This window comes from Trachemys scripta, chromosome 6 (genome assembly GCF_013100865.1).
Source record: "Trachemys scripta elegans isolate TJP31775 chromosome 6, CAS_Tse_1.0, whole genome shotgun sequence".
In the NCBI taxonomy this organism is placed as follows: Eukaryota; Metazoa; Chordata; order Testudines; family Emydidae; genus Trachemys; species Trachemys scripta.
Genome location: NC_048303.1, coordinates 179,647 through 198,279, shown reverse-complemented (window position 1 = coordinate 198,279; position 18,633 = coordinate 179,647). Strand labels below are relative to the sequence as shown.

The 18,633-nt window shown below is 60.0% G+C and overlaps 1 protein-coding gene across 1 annotated transcript in view; it reads left to right on the top strand.

Moving 5' to 3' along the window:
• Positions 1-14,313, top strand: part of LOC117879379 (receptor-type tyrosine-protein phosphatase kappa-like) — a gene marked incomplete in the record, with an annotated part of 69,330 nt that extends 55,017 nt beyond the window's left edge. The window contains 4 exon segments of the mRNA XM_034774526.1: positions 7,528-7,653; positions 8,930-9,087; positions 12,652-12,787; positions 13,403-14,313. Coding sequence (XP_034630417.1) covers positions 7,528-7,653; positions 8,930-9,087; positions 12,652-12,787; positions 13,403-13,477 — 495 coding nt within the window.
• Between the last annotated feature and the right edge of the window lie 4,320 nt (positions 14,314-18,633).

Here is an 18,633-nt window from a genome sequence, read left to right as displayed (position 1 = left end):
CCTACACGCTCTGCTTGAGACTGTGTTCCTGTCCTTAAATAAACCTTCTGCTTTACTGGCTGGCTGAGAGTCGCAGTGAATCTCGGGAAGAGGGGTGCAGGGCCCTAACTCTCCCACAATCCACGACAACTGGTGGCAGCGGCGGGATCTACTGCACCCCGTGGACGGCGCTTCCTGCAGTAAGTGACTGGGGAGCAGTAAAACGAAGGGGGATTGACGGGGACCAGGCGCGCTGAAGAGTGAGAGAGAGACGGTTATTACCCCTGGGAGTGTGTGACCAGCGAGAAGGACTTTTGCAGTAACAGGGTCCCCCGGGGGGATCGCAGCGAGTGGTCCCAGGGGCGGAGGAGTCTGCAGCTCGACCCTGGCAGAGAGGTGGTGACCTCGAGAAGGGCTGGCACACTAGGGGTCCCCCTGGGAACTGTGGGGAGCTGTGAGCACACAGGCCGGTGAGTGGCCAGCAGGAAGATGTATGCCAAGCGGCTTAAGAGCGACCTGGTGGAGCTGTGCAAGCAGAGGCAGCTGCGCATTGGGAGGCTCACCAAAGAACAGCTCATTGCCCAGCTGGAGGCGGAAGATCGCGCGAATGAACTGATCCCTGTGTCTCAGGGAAGCAGCCTGGCAAATGCAGCGCAGGCACCAGTGTCTGTCCCAGCTGGGAGTGGTCAGCCAGCTGCTGAGGGCTTCCCGAGACCCCTCCTTCCTATGCCTAGGGGAAGGGTGGGGAGGAGCCCAGCAAATACCGAAGGCGCCGTGACCCCCCCGGCCAGCAGGGGGTCCCCCCGGCGAAGCTCGCCGGCCAGCAGAGGATCCTCCCGGCGACGTTCGGCATCTGGGGAGCGGAATTGGCTGGAATGGGAGAAAGAGCTAAAATTGAGGGAGCTGGAGGATCGTGAACAACAGAGACAGCATGAAGAGAGACAGCGTCAGCATGAACGGGAGGAGAAAGAGAGACAGCATCAGCGTGAACGGGAGGAGAAAGAGAGACAGCATCAGCGTGAAGAGAGACAGAGACAGCATGAACGGGAGGAGAAAGAGAGACAGAGACAGGAGAATGAGAGACAGCATCAGCGTGAACTGGAACTGGCGAGACTGAGGGGCAGCGAACCCCCGGCTGCGGTGAGCGAGGGGGGACCCAGGACTGCACGGAGCTTTGATAAGTGCATCATGGCCCCATACAAGGAGGGGGAGGACATGGATGACTTCCTGGAGGCCTTTGAGACGGCCTGCGAGCTGCACCGGGTTGATCCCGCGGACAGACTCCGGGTCCTTACCCCCTTACTGGACCCCAAATCCGTGGCATTGTACCGCCAACTGGGAGAGGCAGAGAAAGGGGACTACGAACTATTCAAAAAGGCCCTGCTACGTGAGTTTGGGCTGACTCCTGAGATGTACCGGGAAAGGTTCCGGAGTCAAGATAAAACCCCTGAGATCTCATATCTGCAACTAGCCGTCCGCATGGAAAGATACGCCAGCAAGTGGGCTGGTGGGGCCCAGACGAAGGAGGACCTGATTAAACTGCTGGTACTGGAGCAACTGTATGAGCGGTGCCCATCCAACCTGAGGCTGTGGTTGGTGGACAGAAAGCCAGAGAACCCGCGACACGCCGGGCAGCTGGCAGATGAGTTTGTAAAGAGCCGGTCAGGGGGTGGCAGGGAGGAGCCCCAAAGGAACAGGCCCGCCGCGATGCAGAGAGAGAGTCACCCTGGGACCTCCCAAAGGGGGAATATGGGGAATCCCCTCCCACGGGGAAGGCCCAGCATCAGGGACAACCGACCGGCTCGAGGGGACCCACGGGACCTGAGCTGCTATTACTGCGGCCGAAGAGGCCACGTTCGGGCCCAGTGCCCCAAGCTCAAGGACAGACTGAGCAGACCGAACCCGCACCGGGTTAACTTGGTAGAGGCCCAGACGGACGAGGGGCAGGCTTCCCACGCAAGAGGGGCTGGCAGCTTATCAACTGCTCAAGAGAGAGAAGGGCCCCCGGCCAGCTTCTCTGGGGGGCCAGATGCTCCGGATTCAAAGTTCTCCGTTTACAGGGTTGGCGCGGGGCTGTCCCTGCGGAGCGAGTGCCTTGTTCCCCTGGAGGTGGATGGGAAGAAAGTTTATGGATACTGGGACACGGGCGCAGAGGTGACACTGGCCCGGCCCGAGGTGGTGGCCCCAGATCGGGTGGTGCCCAACACCTTCCTGACCCTGACCGGGGTGGGCGGGACCCCATTCAAGGTTCCCGTAGCGAGGGTACACCTGAAATGGGGGGCCAAGGAGGGCCCCAAGGACGTGGGAGTGCACCACCATTTGCCCACTGAGGTGTTGATGGGGGGGGACCTAGAGGACTGGCCAAGCAGCCCCCAGACCGCCTTAGTCGTGACCCGTAGCCAGAGCCGGCGAGGGGCACTACGCCCTGACCTTGGGAAGGATGTCCCACCGGAGGCACCGAACCCTTCCCGGGTGGGGAGGGAACACCCAAGGACAGGCCGCGGGGTGGCTGGGGCCTCCGACCCAGCCGACAAGAGGGAGCAGGTCCCCATCCCTTCCTCAGCCGCCGAGTTCCAGGCCGAGTTGCAGAAGGACCCCTCCCTGCGGAGGCTAAGGGGCCTGGCTGACCTCAGTGTGGGACAGACCATGAGGAGAGGATGCAAGGAGAGGTTCCTGTGGGAGAAGGGGTTCCTGTACCGAGAGTGGGCTCCCCCGGGGGAAGTGGAGTCGTGGGGGATCAGGAGGCAGCTGGTGGTTCCCCAGAAGTTTCGCCACAAGCTACTGTACCTGGCCCATGACATCCCTCTCGCAGGGCACCAGGGGATCCGGCGCACCAGGCAGAGGCTGCTACAGAACTTTTACTGGCCCGGGGTCTTCACCAACGTCCGGCAGTACTGCCGATCCTGTGACCCCTGCCAGAGGGTGGGGAAGGCCCGGGACAAGGGGAAGGCAGCATTGAGACCTTTGCCCATCATAGAGGAGCCTTTCCAGAAGGTGGCCATGGACATAGTGGGACCTCTCAGCAAGACGACCCGGTCTGGGAAGAAATACATCCTGGTGGTGGTAGATTTCGCCACCCGCTACCCCGAGGCAGTGCCCTTATCGTCCATTGAAGCAGACACTGTGGCGGATGCGCTGCTGACCATTTTCAGCCGAGTGGGGTTCCCCAAGGAAGTCTTGACGGACCAAGGGTCCAACTTCATGTCGGCCCTACTCCGGTGCTTGTGGGAGAGATGTGGGGTCCGGCACAACTGGGCCTCAGCATATCACCCCCAATCCAACGGGCTGGTGGAGAGGTTCAATGGGACGCTAAAAATGATGCTGAAAACATTTATGAATCAGCACCCGCAGGACTGGGACAAGTACTTACCTCACCTGCTGTTTGCGTACAGGGAGGTACCCCAGGAGTCTACCGGGTTTTCGCCTTTCGAACTGCTATATGGAAGGCGGGTAAGGGGGCCCCTGGACCTGATGAGAGACGAATGGGAGGGGAAGGCCACTCCGGACGGAGAGTCGGTGGTGGAGTATGTCCTGACCTTCCGGGAACGACTTGCCGAGCTCATGGGCCTGGCCAGGGAGAATCTGGCCAGAGCCCAGAGGAAGCAGAAGGTCTGGTATGACCGCACAGCACGGGCCCGCGCCTTCGCCACTGGGGATCAGGTGATGGTCCTCATCCCCGTGAGGAAAAACAAACTCCAGGCCGCCTGGGAAGGGCCCTTCAAGGTTGTCAAGCAACTAAACGAGGTAAACTATGTGGTGGAGCTGTCGAACCGGGCACACCACCACCGGGTGTACCATGTGAATATGATGAAGCCATATTATGACAGGGGGAATATGGTGTTGGCCGTGTGTGGACAGTGGGAGGGGCAGGGAGATGACCCTTTAGTAGATCTATTCCCTGGGACAAGAGTTGGCTTCCCCCTGGAAGCAATTCCCCTCTCGGATCGGCTAACCCCTGCCCAGCGAGCTGAGATCGGAGGGGTGCTGCATCTGTACCAGCAGCTGTTTTCCAACCAGCCTGGACGCACTAATCTGACTGTCCACCGGGTGCAGACAGGATCGCACCCGCCTATAAAATGCTCCCCCTTCCGAGCCACAGGGAAAACTGCTCAGGACCTGGAAAGAGAGGTCAATGACATGCTGGCTTTGGGGGGTGATCCAGCCGTCTTCCAGCCCTTGGGCCTCGCCGGTGGTGCTGGTCCCCAAAAAGGACGGGTCCATCCGGTTCTGTGTGGACTATCGGAAGCTCAATGCCATCACTGTAGCCGATGCCTACCCCATGCCCAGGCCGGACGAGCTCCTAGACAAGCTGGGAGGTGCTCGGTACCTTACCACCATGGATCTTACAAAGGGCTATTGGCAAGTGCCGCTGGATGCAGATGCCAGGCTGAAATCGGCCTTTGTCACCCCTCTGGGGCTCTATGAGTTCCTGACCCTGCCCTTCGGCCTCAAGGGAGCGCCGGCCACCTTCCAGCGCCTGGTGGATCAGCTACTGAGGGGGATGGAGAGTTTTGCCGTGGCGTATATCGATGACATCTGTGTCTTTAGCCAGACCTGGGAGGACCACATATCCCAGGTTAGACAAGTGCTGGACCGACTCCAGAAGGCTGGGCTGACCGTAAAACCGGAGAAGTGCAAGGTGGGGATGGCTGAGGTATCCTACCTAGGCCACCGGGTGGGAAGCGGCTGCCTAAAGCCGGAACCAGCCAAAGTGGAGGTGATCAGAGACTGGCCCGCTCCTCAAACCAAAAAGCAGGTCCAAGCCTTTATTGGGATGGCAGGGTACTATCGGAGGTTCGTGCCCCACTTTAGCGCCATAGCCGCCCCCATCACTGAGCTGTGCAAGAAGGGGAAGCCAGACAAAGTGGTCTGGACCGAGGAGTGCCAGGAGGCTCTCCGGGCGCTGAAGGAGGCTCTGGTCAGTGGCCCAGTTCTGGCAAACCCAGACTTTGACAAGCCCTTTATGGTGTTCACCGACGCCTCAGACACAGGACTGGGGGCGGTGTTAATGCAGGAGGATGAAAAGGGGGAGAGACACCCCATCGTGTACCTGAGCAAGAAGTTACTACCCCGGGAGCAGAACTACGCGGCCATCGAGAAGGAATGCCTGGCCATGGTGTGGGCCCTCAAGAAACTAGAGCCATATCTCTTTGGGCGTCACTTCACCGTGCACACCGACCACTCTCCCCTGACCTGGCTGCACCAGATGAAAGGAGCCAACGCCAAGCTCCTGAGATGGAGCCTGCTCCTGCAGGATTATGACATGGACGTGGTCCATGTGAAGGGACGTGACAACCTGATAGCGGACGCGTTGTCCCGGAGAGGGAGCCCTGAACTTCCCCAGGTCACTGGTCAGAGTGACCCCGCTCAGTTCAGTCTCGAAGGGGGGAGAGATGTGACGGAGCAGGGAGCAGGGCAGATTTGACCTGGGAATGTTGCAGGGGGATTGCAGTGAGGAGGGGCGACTTCCCTTGAAGGAAGCTACCTGAGCTGTAACCTGAGCCAGGAACGGGGGTGGGGAGAATTAACACCTTCTGCCCGGGAGACTGAACAAAGGAGAGGAGCAGCGGGAGGAGTTGGGAGTTTAGTTTTCGGTTGGGGCTGGGTGGTGCAACGCAGGGAACCCCAAGCTGGGGTCTAAGCTCCCTGAACCTCCCAGAGGGACCTAATTGAGGGGGTCTGGTCGTACCTACACGCTCTGCTTGAGACTGTGTTCCTGTCCTTAAATAAACCTTCTGCTTTACTGGCTGGCTGAGTCTCGCAGTGAATCTCGGGAAGAGGGGTGCAGGGCCCTAACTCTCCCACAATCCACGACAAACCCCCACCTCCCCTCCTCACCACAGTGACGGGGTTTCCGTCCCAGCCACGGGGCTGTCTGACCATGCTGTAACCCCCAGAGCTGCCTTTCTCACTCCCGGGGGGACAGAGCCTCCGGCGGAGCCGCCCGGCCAGGCCAGGCATCACAGGGTGCTAGGGATGGCTGGGTGCCTCCAGGGGGGTGGGTGCATTCGTGGGTGGAGTGGGGTTGGGGGTGGCGTCTGTCTGTCTGTGGGGCTTTGTAGCTTACTCCTCTCACCATCACACACTGGCACCCTCTGCAGAGAGACTGGGGCTACGCCGGGTGTCCGTGCGTTGGGCGGCTGCAGCCTCCCACTTCAGGGGGGTGCTGTGCCACCTCCCGCTCTGCTCCCCCCGTGGCAGGGTGCCTGGCATGAGTGTGGGGGGACACAGGGCCCTGCATCCCCGGCTTCCTGCGATTCACCAGGACTCTCAGCCAGCCAGTAACACAGAAGGTTTATTTAGACGACAGGAACACAGTCCAAGACAGGTCTTGCAGGCACAGACAACAGGACCCCCCCAATTAGGTCCATATTGGAGTCCCAGGGTCACCACAGCCCCCTTGGGGGGTCAGAGCCCCGTCTGGGCTCCCTCCATTACCAGCCAGCTCCTGACCAATCTCAGCTCCCTCCAGCGTCTCTCACCCCTCCTGCCCCGGCTCCTCCCCCAGCCTTTGTCCAGTTTCCCGGGCAAGGGTGTCACCTGGCCCCAGCCCCCTCCTGGGTTCTCACTTATATGCTCAGGTATCCTCCCTCAAGGCCAGTCTCCCATCCCCCAATGCAGACCGTCCTAGCCAAACTCCCCTGCAACCTTCCCCGGCCAACTCCCCACTCAGCATTCAAAGACCACAGTAAGAACAGTCCCAGTTCGTCACAGCCTGGCATGGAGCTGCGGACCGGGCACCCCTGTCCTAGCAGCGGAAGCCCAGGCTCCCCCACCCCATCCATCGCCTGTGCTGCAGCTCCCTGGTACTGCTTCCCCGCTGCCCTGCGTAACCCGAGCCCCTCCCGGCTCGCCCAGGGCGTCTGCCAGGTGCAGTCCCAGCCGGTGGAGTGGGACCCAAGGGCTGGCTGAGAGACAGGAGATGCAGGCCTGGGGGTGCTCATCTTGGCCGGATTGCTGGGGGCGCAGTTGCACGTGTGGACCCTGGCGCCAGTGGTTCCCGTAGCGGTATGAGTGTACATGCGTGAGGACAATAGGTGCGTGTGCCCTGTCTCTGGCTGGGCTGGTGTGTGGGCACGCGAGGGGGTGGGGGATGCTTTGTGCATCAGAACACTGCTATGAACGCTTCCCGTGTGCTGGCATTAGGTCTGTGTCTGTGCGTGTGCATGGTTCTGTGTGTGCCCTGTGAGCACAAGTCTGTGAGCAGCCCTGTGTGCATGCGTGTGCAAGGTCTGAGTGTTTCCCCTGCTTGCTGGTGTTAGGTGTGTGACTGCGTGTGCACGGTTCCATGTATGCCCTGTGAGCACACATCTGTGAGCAGGTCTGTGTGTGGGGTCTGAGCGGTTCCCGTGCATGCCGGCGTTAGGCGTGTGACTGCGTATGCCGGTTCCGTGTGTGCCCTGTGAGCACACGTCTGTGAGCAGGTCCGTGTGTGGGGTCTGAGCGGTTCCCCTGCGTGCCGGCGTTAGGCATGTGATTGCGTGTGCCGGTTCCGTACGTGCCCTGTGAGCACATGTCTGTGAGCAGGTCCGTGTGTTCACTCCCCAGACATACCTGGCGTTCTGGCCTGCGCACGGAGAGGCCTCTTACGGCCGTTTCCACGTCAAGCTGATCTCGGAGGAGCCGGGAGCCGGCTTCACCATCCGCACACTTGCTGTAACCAACAGGCAACAGGTAGGCCCTGCCCCAGAGTGGGGTGCCTGGGATGGTCCTGGGTCTTCCTCTGAGGTCAGCCCTCAGGGCCCTGCCCCCCAGGAGAGCCGTGGGTGGCCCTGCAGGGCTCCCAGCTCAACAGAGACCCAGCTCAGAGCTGAGATTCAGGGCTAACTACTGATCCGACCACAGAGATCAGAGCCGCTATCGCTGCCCTGAGAGGGTGACCCTCGCCTGGCCAGGGCCCTGGGGGACTCCAGGTGGGACCCTTGAAGCAGGGCTGGGCCCTCGCCCGCCTAGAGGGTGATTACTCTCCCCAGAGGATGGGTCTGTGCGGGGAAGGTGTTGGTGAGTCCGGCTGCCTTTCAGAACCGTCCTCTGCGAAAGGCAGCCTGGCAGCCAGGCTGGAGAGAAGGCAGGGCCCACACGGTGTCCTGACTTCCATCTGTCCTGCTCTACTCAGCCGCGTGAGGCCTCGGCTGCCGTCCTGTGCCCAAGCCTGGGCGCCCCACGCTTTGGAAAAGGGGGGCAAGCTGGCGAGAGGCCAGAGGAGAGCAACACAAAGGAGACGGTTGAGAAAACCTGGCTGGTGGGGGAAGGTTCAAAGAACAGGGCACGTTCAGGGTTGGGGAAAGAAGACGGCCTGGGGGGACCTGAGAACAGTTTTCAGATGCTAAGGGCTGTTCTACAGAGGATGGGGATCAAGTGTTCTCTGTGGCCGTGGAGGTGGGACAGGAAGTGGTGGGCGTAATCTGCAGCAAGGGAGCTGTCCGTTAGCGATTAGGAAAAACTTTCTGACTCTCAGGGTAGTTCAGCTCTGGAAGAGGCTCCCGGGCAGGTTGTGGGATCCCCGTCACTGGAGGGTCCTAGGCCAGGTTGGACAAACCCCTGTCAGGGCTGGTGTAGGGTTCCTTGGCCCTGCCTCCACGCAGGGGGCTGGACTTGGCCTCTCGAGGTCCCTTCCAGCCCCACATTTCCCAGAGTCGGGTTTGTGGCTCTGGTGGGCCGGAGCCAGGCTGTTCGGAGACACAGGCCGTCACCATTGGGACGGTCGCTCCCCCAGGTTTGCGTGAGGGTCTGATACGACCTAGGCCCTGTCCCTGTCCCATAGCTCGTCCTCGGGCTGGGGGCCAATGGCTGAGCTTGTGGAAGGGTCTGATGGCAAGTAGCCCCCCCCCCCCCCCCCGGGGCTGCCCCCTTTCTGCCCGTAAGCCTTCCCTGAATCTCCCCCCGGCCTCGCGTGAGGGTTTCTTCTCTGCCCGAGGCTGACTGCTGCGGTTCCTCCCCTCCTCACTAGCCTAAGAAGGCCGCGCTGGAGATCAGGTTGTGGCAAGTAGACGACTGGCCCATGCAGCAGCAGCTCCCCCCACGCCCTGCCACCATCATCAGCCTGCTGGGGGAGGTGGAGCGGAGCCAGCGGACAAGCCAGGACAGCCACGTGCTCGTCACTTGCTGGTGAGTGAGGGCTCTGGGCCGGGCAGCCCTGGCGCGATAGCCGGCCCGTGGTCCCGGCTCCAGCAGCACCCGGCGCGACAGGCTGTCTCTGCCCGGTGCGGAGCTGTAGCTCACTCCCATCCCTGCAGCAGAAGGTGGCTCAGCGCAGCGGGCGCTTGGCACAGACTCTCCCGGGTGGAGGCTGGCGTAGACTGGGACCGTCGATGGCTGGGGAACCAGCAGCAACCGCAGGCAGGGCCGGGTTCAATATCTGGGGGTCCCTTTCCATCGATACAACACAGAGCCGGCTCGAGCCCCCACCCAGTGACCCAGGAAAATTACACCCCACCCCGGGCACCTCTGAGAGGCCAAACTCCCCCTCTCGCAAGCACAGAGTCTGAGTGTAGAAAGAAACTTGTAAAGAAAGGAGGGAAGTCACCCTGCGTTAATTAGGGAAAATGACACAAGCAGGATTCATAACAAACTGTGAGCAGGACGCCCACCCAGAGTGCGTGGGGCAGAGCTTCCGCCTCATGTTCTTCCGTTCTACAACCGACCGTTCCTTTTCTGTGCCCCCCTCTGCTCCCTCACCGCTCCCCACTCACAGGGGGTGTCCTGGGTCAGTGAGGACCCAGGGCTCAGAGGCGCAGCTGGGTGAGTTCCCCTCCCACCCAGGGGAGAAGGCACCTGGCTTGCTCCGGCCGGCCGCCCCGCCAGCCGCGGTTCCTCTCTGCTGGCCGCCCTGCCAGCCACTGCTCACCGCCGCACCAGCCACTTGGTCACCAGCCGACTGTCAGTCACCTTCTGCTGCCACCTGCCGCTCTGCTGTGACCTTGGCACATCCGTCTCTCAGTGACTGACAGCTCTGTGCAGGCTGGGCAGAGACACTGCCCCCTCTGGAGTGATTGCAGCTCTCAGTGACTGTCAGCTCTTAGCAGGCAGGGCAGGAACCCAGTCCTACCACAACCGGTTCCAGCTCTGATTGGGCATTTAACATAACAAAAAGACTCCTAATGAAGACTAGTTAGCTCTTTCTTTGAACAGTGGAGGGAACAGGTTAAACCAGTCTAGGGACCTTCAGGGAGAATCCACACCCCCTGGCGGGGACACCTGTCCCCACCCCTCTTCCTGTCACAGGGCTCTGGCACTCGAGCCCCTGGCTTAATGAGGTCCTTTCAGCTGAGGGCGACCCCCTCATTTGGGGCAGGTTAAGCACAGCCCTGCCCCCCTAGACTCCTACAATAAAGACAACAACATGGATAACGATGTTTCACTCCCCTGCGGTCAGTACTAAAGTGATTTGTATCCCAACACCAGCCAAAGGTGATCACTTTGAGCAACACCACTCTGTCTGCTGGTGTAACGATGCGGCCTCTGGCGGGACACTACTGAGAGTATCAATTCAGGACAAATTGCTCAGAGCAGGGCAGTCACAGCCCAGGGCTGGGGTCCTTTGCACACCAAGGCACCAAACCAGCCAGAGAGGACTTCGGTCTCACCCCACTGGCTAACCACAAGTCACACAAGCAATTCCCTTAGACACTCCAGTTTCCCAGTATCACCACCAGTGCCACTCGTTATGGAGACGAATGGTTATGAAAACCAATACCCCAATAAAAGAAAAAAGGTTCTCCTGATCCCATAGGACCAAGACCCAGACCCAGGTCAATATACAAATCAGGTATTACCCACAAATCATGCTGTTGCCAATCCTTTAGAATCTAAAATCTAAAGGTTTATTCATAAAAAGAAAGAAATAGAGATGAGAGTTAGAATTGATTAAATGGAATCTGAAGAAGTGAGGTTCTTACCCACGGAAGCTTATGCTCCCAGTACTTGTGTTAGTCTCAAAGGTGCCACAGGACCCTCTGTTGCTTTTTAAATGGAATCAATTACCTACAGTAATGGCAAAGTTCTTGGTTCAGGCTTGTAGCAGTGATGAAATAAACCGTAGGTTTAAATCAAGTCTCTGGAACATCCCCAGCTGGGATGTGTCACGGAGTGTGGGGGGGACACACAAGGCCCTGCACCCCCGGCTTCCTGCAATTCACCATGACTCTCAGCCAGCCAGTAAAGCAGAAGGTTTATTTAGACGACAGGAACACAGTCCAAGACAGGTCTTGCAGGCACAAACAACAGGATCCCCCCCAGTTAGGTCCAGCTTGGGGTCCCAGGGCCCCACAGCCCACTTGGGAGGTTAGAGCCCTGTCTGCCTCCCAGCCATTCCACCAGCCAGCTCTGAAAACTCCCCCTCCAGCGACCCCTCCCACAGCCTTTGTTCAGTTTCCCGGGCAGAGGTGTCACCTGGCCTCTAACCCCATTCCTGGGTTCTCATGTTACATGCTCAGATATCCTCCCTCTGCCAGTCTCCCATCCCCCAATGCAGACTATCCTAGCCACACTCCCCTGTCAGCATTCACACACCACAGTAAGAACAGTCCCAGTTCATCACAGGATGGGTCATTCAATCTTTTGTTCAGAGCTTCAGGTTGTAGCAAGGTTCCTCCAGAGATCAGCAGCAGGATTGAAGACAGGATGGACGGGATGCAGCAGCCTTTTATAGTCCCTTGCCATGTGGCCTCTGCTTCCTTTGTTCCAACTACAAGCTGCCCAGCACCTGGCCTGGAAAACCTCAGAGTTCTGTCCATAGGCCTGTCCCTGCCTTGCTGAGTCACAAGGCGTATCTGCCGTCTCTCAATGGGTCAATTGTATTAGCTGATGGTCCTTAATGGGCCATCAAGCAGGCCAGGCAGAGCTGATGCCAAATGGTCTGGGGTGTCACCCAGAAGCAGAGCGCAAGTTTGAAATACAGACAGGATAGAGCCAATACTTATAACTTTAAATACAAAATGATACATGCACCCAGACAGCATAATCATAACCAGTAAACCATAACATTGTCTTAGACACCTTATTTGACCCCCTTTATACAAGATTTGGTGCCACTACAGGACCTTGGTTGCAACAATGATCTATACGGTCACTGTTCATGTCAATACATCACAGCTGGGTACCTAGGCAGAGCACATGTGTTCATGTAAATACAGTCTGGTTCTCAAGTCTGCCCCCCCCCCCCCCCCCCCCCGCTGGCTGTCAGGGGAGAATTCATTCAGATCCTGCTGACAGTTGATAGACCCTTGAGCCTCCAGGTCCTCGTCACCTAGAACGGCCTCACTACAGCAGAGCCATCTCTGCTCCCTCCCCTGGGACTCGCACCCAAACCGCCCAGCGCAGTGCCCAGGGCTGCCTTCTGCGGGCTGGCTGGCGGGAGCAGGCAGTTGCGAGCCCCCCCACGACTGACCGGCTGGCGGGAGCAGGCGGCTGCGAGCACCCCTCTCCCCCAACTGACTGGCTGGCGGGAGCGGGCGGCTGTGAGCCCCCAACTGACCGGCTGGCGGGAGCAGGCAGACCGGACACCCCTGTCCGAGCTGCAGCAGCCCAGGCTGCCCGGCCCCAGCCATAGCCCGGCTGCAGCTCCCTGGCGCACCAGCCCCGTAGAACAGCCGCGGGTCTGGCCGCTCGCAGCTCGGGGCCATTGGGCGACCCCTGGCCTGCGCCGATCTGCACTTCCCTTCTCCCCCGCAGGGACGGTGCCAGCCGCTGCGGGCTCTTCTGTGCCGCCAGCTTCGTGTGCGAGCAGATCCGCAGCGAGGCGCTGCTGGACGTCTCGCAGGCGGTGAGAATGCTGAAGCGCCGGCGCCAGCAGATGATCAAGGACGTGGTAAGTGCCCCAGCCTGGCCCAGACAGGCCGGTGCTGCTGCTGCCAGCCCCAAGGCCAGGAGCCACGTCTCAGGCAGCGCCGGCGACTGCCCCAATCGCCCCGCGGACAGTCACGCGATCAAAGGTCCTGCCGCCCCGGCGTCCCGTGCGCTGCTCTCAGTCCCTCCCTCCCTCCCCCGCTCCTTGGGCCCAGGCTGATTCCAGACCCCCAGAGAGGGAAACAAGCCCCAGCCCCAGCTGCCTCGGGGTGATGGGGGGAGTGAGACCTGCGGCCTCTGGGGATTGGGCTTCACATCAGAGGCTACGGTGATGGGCTCCGCTAGAGCCAAGACAGCATGGCAGGAGTGGGAGCTCCTGCGGGCTCTAGCTCGGGGGGCTGTGGCCGGGGGCCGGGCTCCTGCCATGTCCGGCTTGGGGAGGCTGCGGCCGGGGGCCGGGCTCCTGATGGAGGCTGGGTTTCTGACCCTAGATCTGGCTGGGGGGACACTCGAGCATGGCTCACTCAGGAGCTGCGAGACCCACAGCCAGCCCTGCACGCTGAGGGGCGAGAGCAGGGCATGTGCGGGTGGGTCAGGGCCTGTCACCCAGGGGCTCACGTGCGGCTTCTCTCCCCAGGCGCAGTACACGTTCTGCTACGAGTTAGCCCTGAGCTACCTGGACTCAGTCAAAATCTATGGGAATTTCAAATAGAGGCGAGCAAGGGACCGTCTCGAGTCAGGACCTGCCACTGCTCCTGCTTCTCGTGGCACCTCCGTGCTGCTCTGTGCCCGGGCAGACGCCCTGTCCTGGGGAGCGAGCTGGGGCCACGGAACCTGGCAGAGACGAGGAGGGTCCTGGTGGTGCCGGCTGGGACGCTCTGGACTCCTGACACTCCATACCCTGGAGCCCACGCAGCTGGCTGAAGCAGACGATATCCTCTGGGATCATTTCCAGGGCGTGGGTTGATCCCAAACTTTGCCCAGCCAGGGACTTGGGCGGTAACTTACCTGGAGCCAGAGCGAGTGTGCACTGTGACGTCTCAGGGTTAGCCGAGGTGTCCGGGGGGAGTCGCTACCGCCGCTCACAGCGGGAGGGAGCCCTGGCCATGCCTACCAGGAAAACTCTCTCAGAGTCCCGGCTGCCGGCAACACAAGCTCTCCACTCCGGGCTCCGCCAGCCCTGTGCCTTCCCTCTGCAGGCTGGTCATTTACACGCCCTGCCCGGTTCCACTCCCGGGCCTGATCCTGTGTCTCCTGGACCCCAGCAACACACACCGATCTGCTGCCCTGTGGAAACGGCGCCTCAGTGTACCAGCTTCACCTCGGTTCAACCCACATTTTAGGTGCAGTCCAGCCTGTTGTCTTGTAAGCAAGGAGCATGGCCCAGTGCTGGGGCAGCACCTGTACCAAGGAAAACCCAATCCCCAGATTCCTGTTTGTTGCCTTATCGTCATTAGAACAGGAGTCCTGGTGGCACCTTAGAGACGAACACATTGATTTGGGCATAAGCTTTCGTGGGCTACAGCCCACTTCATGGGATGCATGGAATGGAACATATAGTAAGAAATATATATACATACAGAACATGCAAAGGTGGAAGTAGCCATACCGACTGTAAGAGGCAGACCAGTCCTCGCTTACAGACAGCCCCCCAACCTGAAGCAAATACTCACCAGCAATCACACACCACACCACAGAAACACCAACCCAGGAACCAATCCCTGCTACAAACCCCCGTTGCCTACTCTGTCCACATATCTATTCAAGCGACACCATCATAGGACCTAATCACATCAGTCACGCCATCGGGGGCTCGTTCACCTGCACATCTACCCATGTGATATATGCCATCATGTGCCAGCAATGCCCCTCTGCCACGTACATTGGCCAAACCAGATAGTCTCTACGTAAAAGAATAAATGGACACAAATCTGACATCAGGAATGGTAACATACAAAAGCCAGTAGGAGAACACTTCAACCTCTCTGGTCACTCAGTAACAGAGCTGAAGATGGCAATTTTGCAACAGAAAAGCTTCAAAAACAGACTCCAATGAGAAACTGCTGAACTGGAATGAATTTGCAAACTAGATACCATTAACTTGGGCTTGACTAGAGACTGGGAGTGGCTGGGTCATTACACAGATTGAATCGATTGCCCCATGTTAAGTATCCTCACACCTTCGTGTCAACTGTCTGAAATGGGCCATCTTGATTATCACCACAAATGGTTTTTTTCTCCTGCTCATCTTAATTAATAAGCCTCTTACAGTTGTTATGGCAACTTCCACCTTTTCATGTTCTCTGTATGTGTATAAATATCTCCTCACTATATGTTTCATTCTATGCCTTTGATGAAGTGGGCTGTAGCCCACGAAAGCTTATGCTCAAATCAATGTGTTCGTCTCCAAGGTGCCACAAGTACTCCTGTTCTTTTTGTGGATACAGACTAACACGGCTGCGACTCTGAAACTTCTCGTCATTAGTTATGGATTCTGGCAAAGCTCAGAGACATTAACACGGTTCCAGGCTGCGCCAGGGACTAAGGTTGCCCTTGTCTCCGAGGCCCTGCCCAGAGGATGGGCGCTGCCATTGAACAACTTGCTGTAAATGGGACAAGTTTAAACATCAAAAGCAGCCGATTAAAGCGCAGTTTGAAGCTCTCTTGGGCCACGTTGCCTGGGCTCACCGGGCGAGCACACCCCCGGCTTGAGTTCAGATCCGACCTGGGTCTCACCTGCACACGTGAACCTTCAGTTATTGCTGGGAACAAGCCGGAGAAACCCGAGCTCTGACCTGAAATCCCACCGCTCCTCCTTTGGCTGTGACCCGGGGGAGGGGAGGTCTGGGCACAGGCTCGGCCGAGTGTGTCCCCTTAGTCCTGTGACCCGGGGGGAGGGGAAGGCTGGGCACGGGGCTGGGCCGAGCATGTGCCCTTAGTCCTGTGACCCGGGGGGAGGGGAGGGCGTCAGCAAAGCTCAGATCTGCACAGTGCCAGCGGGGCTCTGGCCTGTCTGGGTCCGTGGGTGGAGGCGGCTCCGTGCTGGGCACTGACCAGCCGGCGTGCTGCTCTCAGCGCGCTGGTTCTCTGCTGCTCCGCTTGGGTCCAGTGGAAGGTGTCGGTGGGTAACAAATCTCCTCACCGCGTCGTCTAGCCGGGAGGGTGAGCTCGTTCCCTGGGCTGTGGGTGAGAATTCGCCCAGCCCAGCATCGGGACCCCCCTTTCCAGCAGTGTCTCTTAATGCTCCCAAGTTACACGCTGGGTCGCTGCTGAGATTCTTCGATGCTCAGTGAGCCAGGAGGTCCCTTCTAGAGCCAGGGAATCGTCTTTTCCCCTCCGGTGCAGAACAATTCCTGCCTCCTCTATTGTGCACCGGTCACTGCGCGAGACACCAAACCCAGATCTCCTCTAGTTCCTACCCCCATTACATCCAGTCCCTTTAATGTCACCCCCCGCCAGGGGTCACACGGGCCGGGGGAGGACCAAGAGCCGAGCCAGAGGGAGCACTGGTTCACAAGCTAGCCTGACGGAGGGGTTGGGTGAATGGGGGGAGGGTTGGATTTCTTGGGGGAAGGGGCATTTGCCCCATTTGACCTTCACTTTTCTGGGTCTCACTGCAAGCGATTGGCAGGTGGTTTAACGCCCATAGCCCCATACTCAGCCCTGGCCCTGCGTTCGCACACGGGAGACAACAGGGCACCGGGCCCAGGAAAAGGGGCAGTTAGTCTTGCCTGGGGCCCACAGGGCTGCTCAGTAGCTGGCCCAAGAGACGGGAGGCTGCCCCACACGTGACTTGTGGAGGCAGTGGAGGGAGGAGCTCACAGCTGGGGGATCCCCAGACAGGACCAGGGAACGGTGTGTTTGAACCTTAGCGCAGTCAATGCTCCCACATGAGATGCCCGCCCGGCGGGCTGGGACGAGTGCACCTCATGGGCTGTAGCTCCAGGGCAGCGACCAGTTTGGGACGTGCATGGGAGGGGGGGGGGGGGGGGGGTGCTGGCAAGCGTAGTCGCTACAGACGGGCGGCAGTAGCGGTCCTGACACCTCCCCTTCGCACGCTCCTCACCTCGCTTAGCCACGCTGGGCCCAACTCACTCCATAAGCCATTGCTCCAGCTCCCCGTGCGTCTCGCTTCTCCTCCTAACTGCTCCCCGGCTCGCCCCAGTAGCCGGCCCCGCACTGGGCCCTGTAGCCAGGGTGCAGCTGCATGAGTGACCGGCCTCTCGCACTCAGGGACACGGGGCCTTTGCTGCGGCAGCGCGACATCGCAGCAGGCGGCCAGACACAGTCATGGGACGGGAGCCAGCGCCCTGGAGGGAAAGGCCCCGTATCCCCTTCCCAGCTCCCTCAGCTCCTGCGTTTCCTCTCTCTACTCAGCCGTGTTCCTCGGTGCCCGGCTTGGCGTGAGGAAGCGCCAGCACTGAGCCGTGGGCCCTTTAGGGCGAGCAGAGCTTCCCATCCCCCCGGGGCTCAGGGGCTCTGTTCATCCGCCGATCCCCGGGGTGGGCCCCGGCTGCTCTGCCAACGGTGCCGAGGGGAGGGGATCCTGGTGCTGCTCTGCAATGGGCAGCCGTGCTGGGGGCCGCGTGTAGAGACAGGTTTGGGTGTCACGGAGTCACAGCGGGAACGGCTCTGGATGAAGGCAGCCAGGACTCTGGGGCAGCGTCTCCCCTCAGGGCACCTTCACCAGGGCAAGGAGCCTGCTCGGCGTCGGCACCTCTTGGGTCTGACCTCAGAGCGTTCAGCCCCCCCGCTCACCCCGGGAGCTCCCCGCAGCGAGTCCCCCCGGCCGGGACCCCTGGGGGGCCTTTTCCCCCCCCCCCCACTCCACAGCCAGCAGTGACCCAGCCAGTGTGTGACACGGACGCGTTATTAGTCGTCGGGACCCCAGCGTAGAGCAGAGCTTGTTAGTTCAGAAATCAGGAACATTCAGCAAAGTCCATCTTGGGGGGACCCAGGGCTCCCACCCCCCATTCCCCCGAGTCCCAAAACAGGAGACTGACCAGCCCAGCCTCTGTCAGGCCCTGCTGCCCCCCTCTGGGCTTTGTCTCTTTCCCGGGCAAACAGGTCGCCTGGTCTCTTTGTTCTCCAACACCTCCGGCTGGCTCCTTGCAAAGGACGGGCTCCCACCATCTGCTGCCAGGACAGGTTGTCAGCCATTCTCTGTGCCCAGGCAGCCAGTCGCACTCACACCTGCCCTCTAGGGGTGGCTGCAACGATCACACACCCTTATCCCACCACCTCGATACTTGAGAAACACACCGGGAAAACCGAGGCACACACAGTATTCAGAGACAACATTAAGAACATTCCCACTTCGTCACACTGGAGCAGACCAGAGTCCTGGCTTGCATCCCCCACGGAGCCCTGCCTCATTCACCCCGCTCCGTACATGGCACTGTGCAGCCGGCATCCTTAAAGAGCCGTCTCTCGGGAACTGCTGCGTGTGAGCTACGTCACTCCAGCCCCTTTGCCAGCCCCACACAGCCCCCCCCGCGGAGCCCTGCCTCATTCACCCCGCTCCGTACATGGCACTGTGCAACCGGCTTCCTTAAAGAGCCGTCGCTTGGGAGCTGCTGCATGTGAGCTACGTCACTCCAGCCCCTTTGCCAGCCCCACACAGTCCCCCCGCGGAGGCCTAGGACCCCCACACAGCCTGTGTAGGGCACCAAAATGGCTAGGGATGGCCCTGCCTGAAGGGAAATTGTGGCCACATCTCTGCCACATGTGGGGCAGCAGGGGGTGTTCTGGGACCTGGGGCACCCAGTGGGACCAGCAGAATCAGGGTCGGTGCCCATCCCCCCCGCACAGCCGGGGACGCTGCAAGCGGGTGTAACGATGCTGCCTTTGGTGGGACGCTACTGAGAG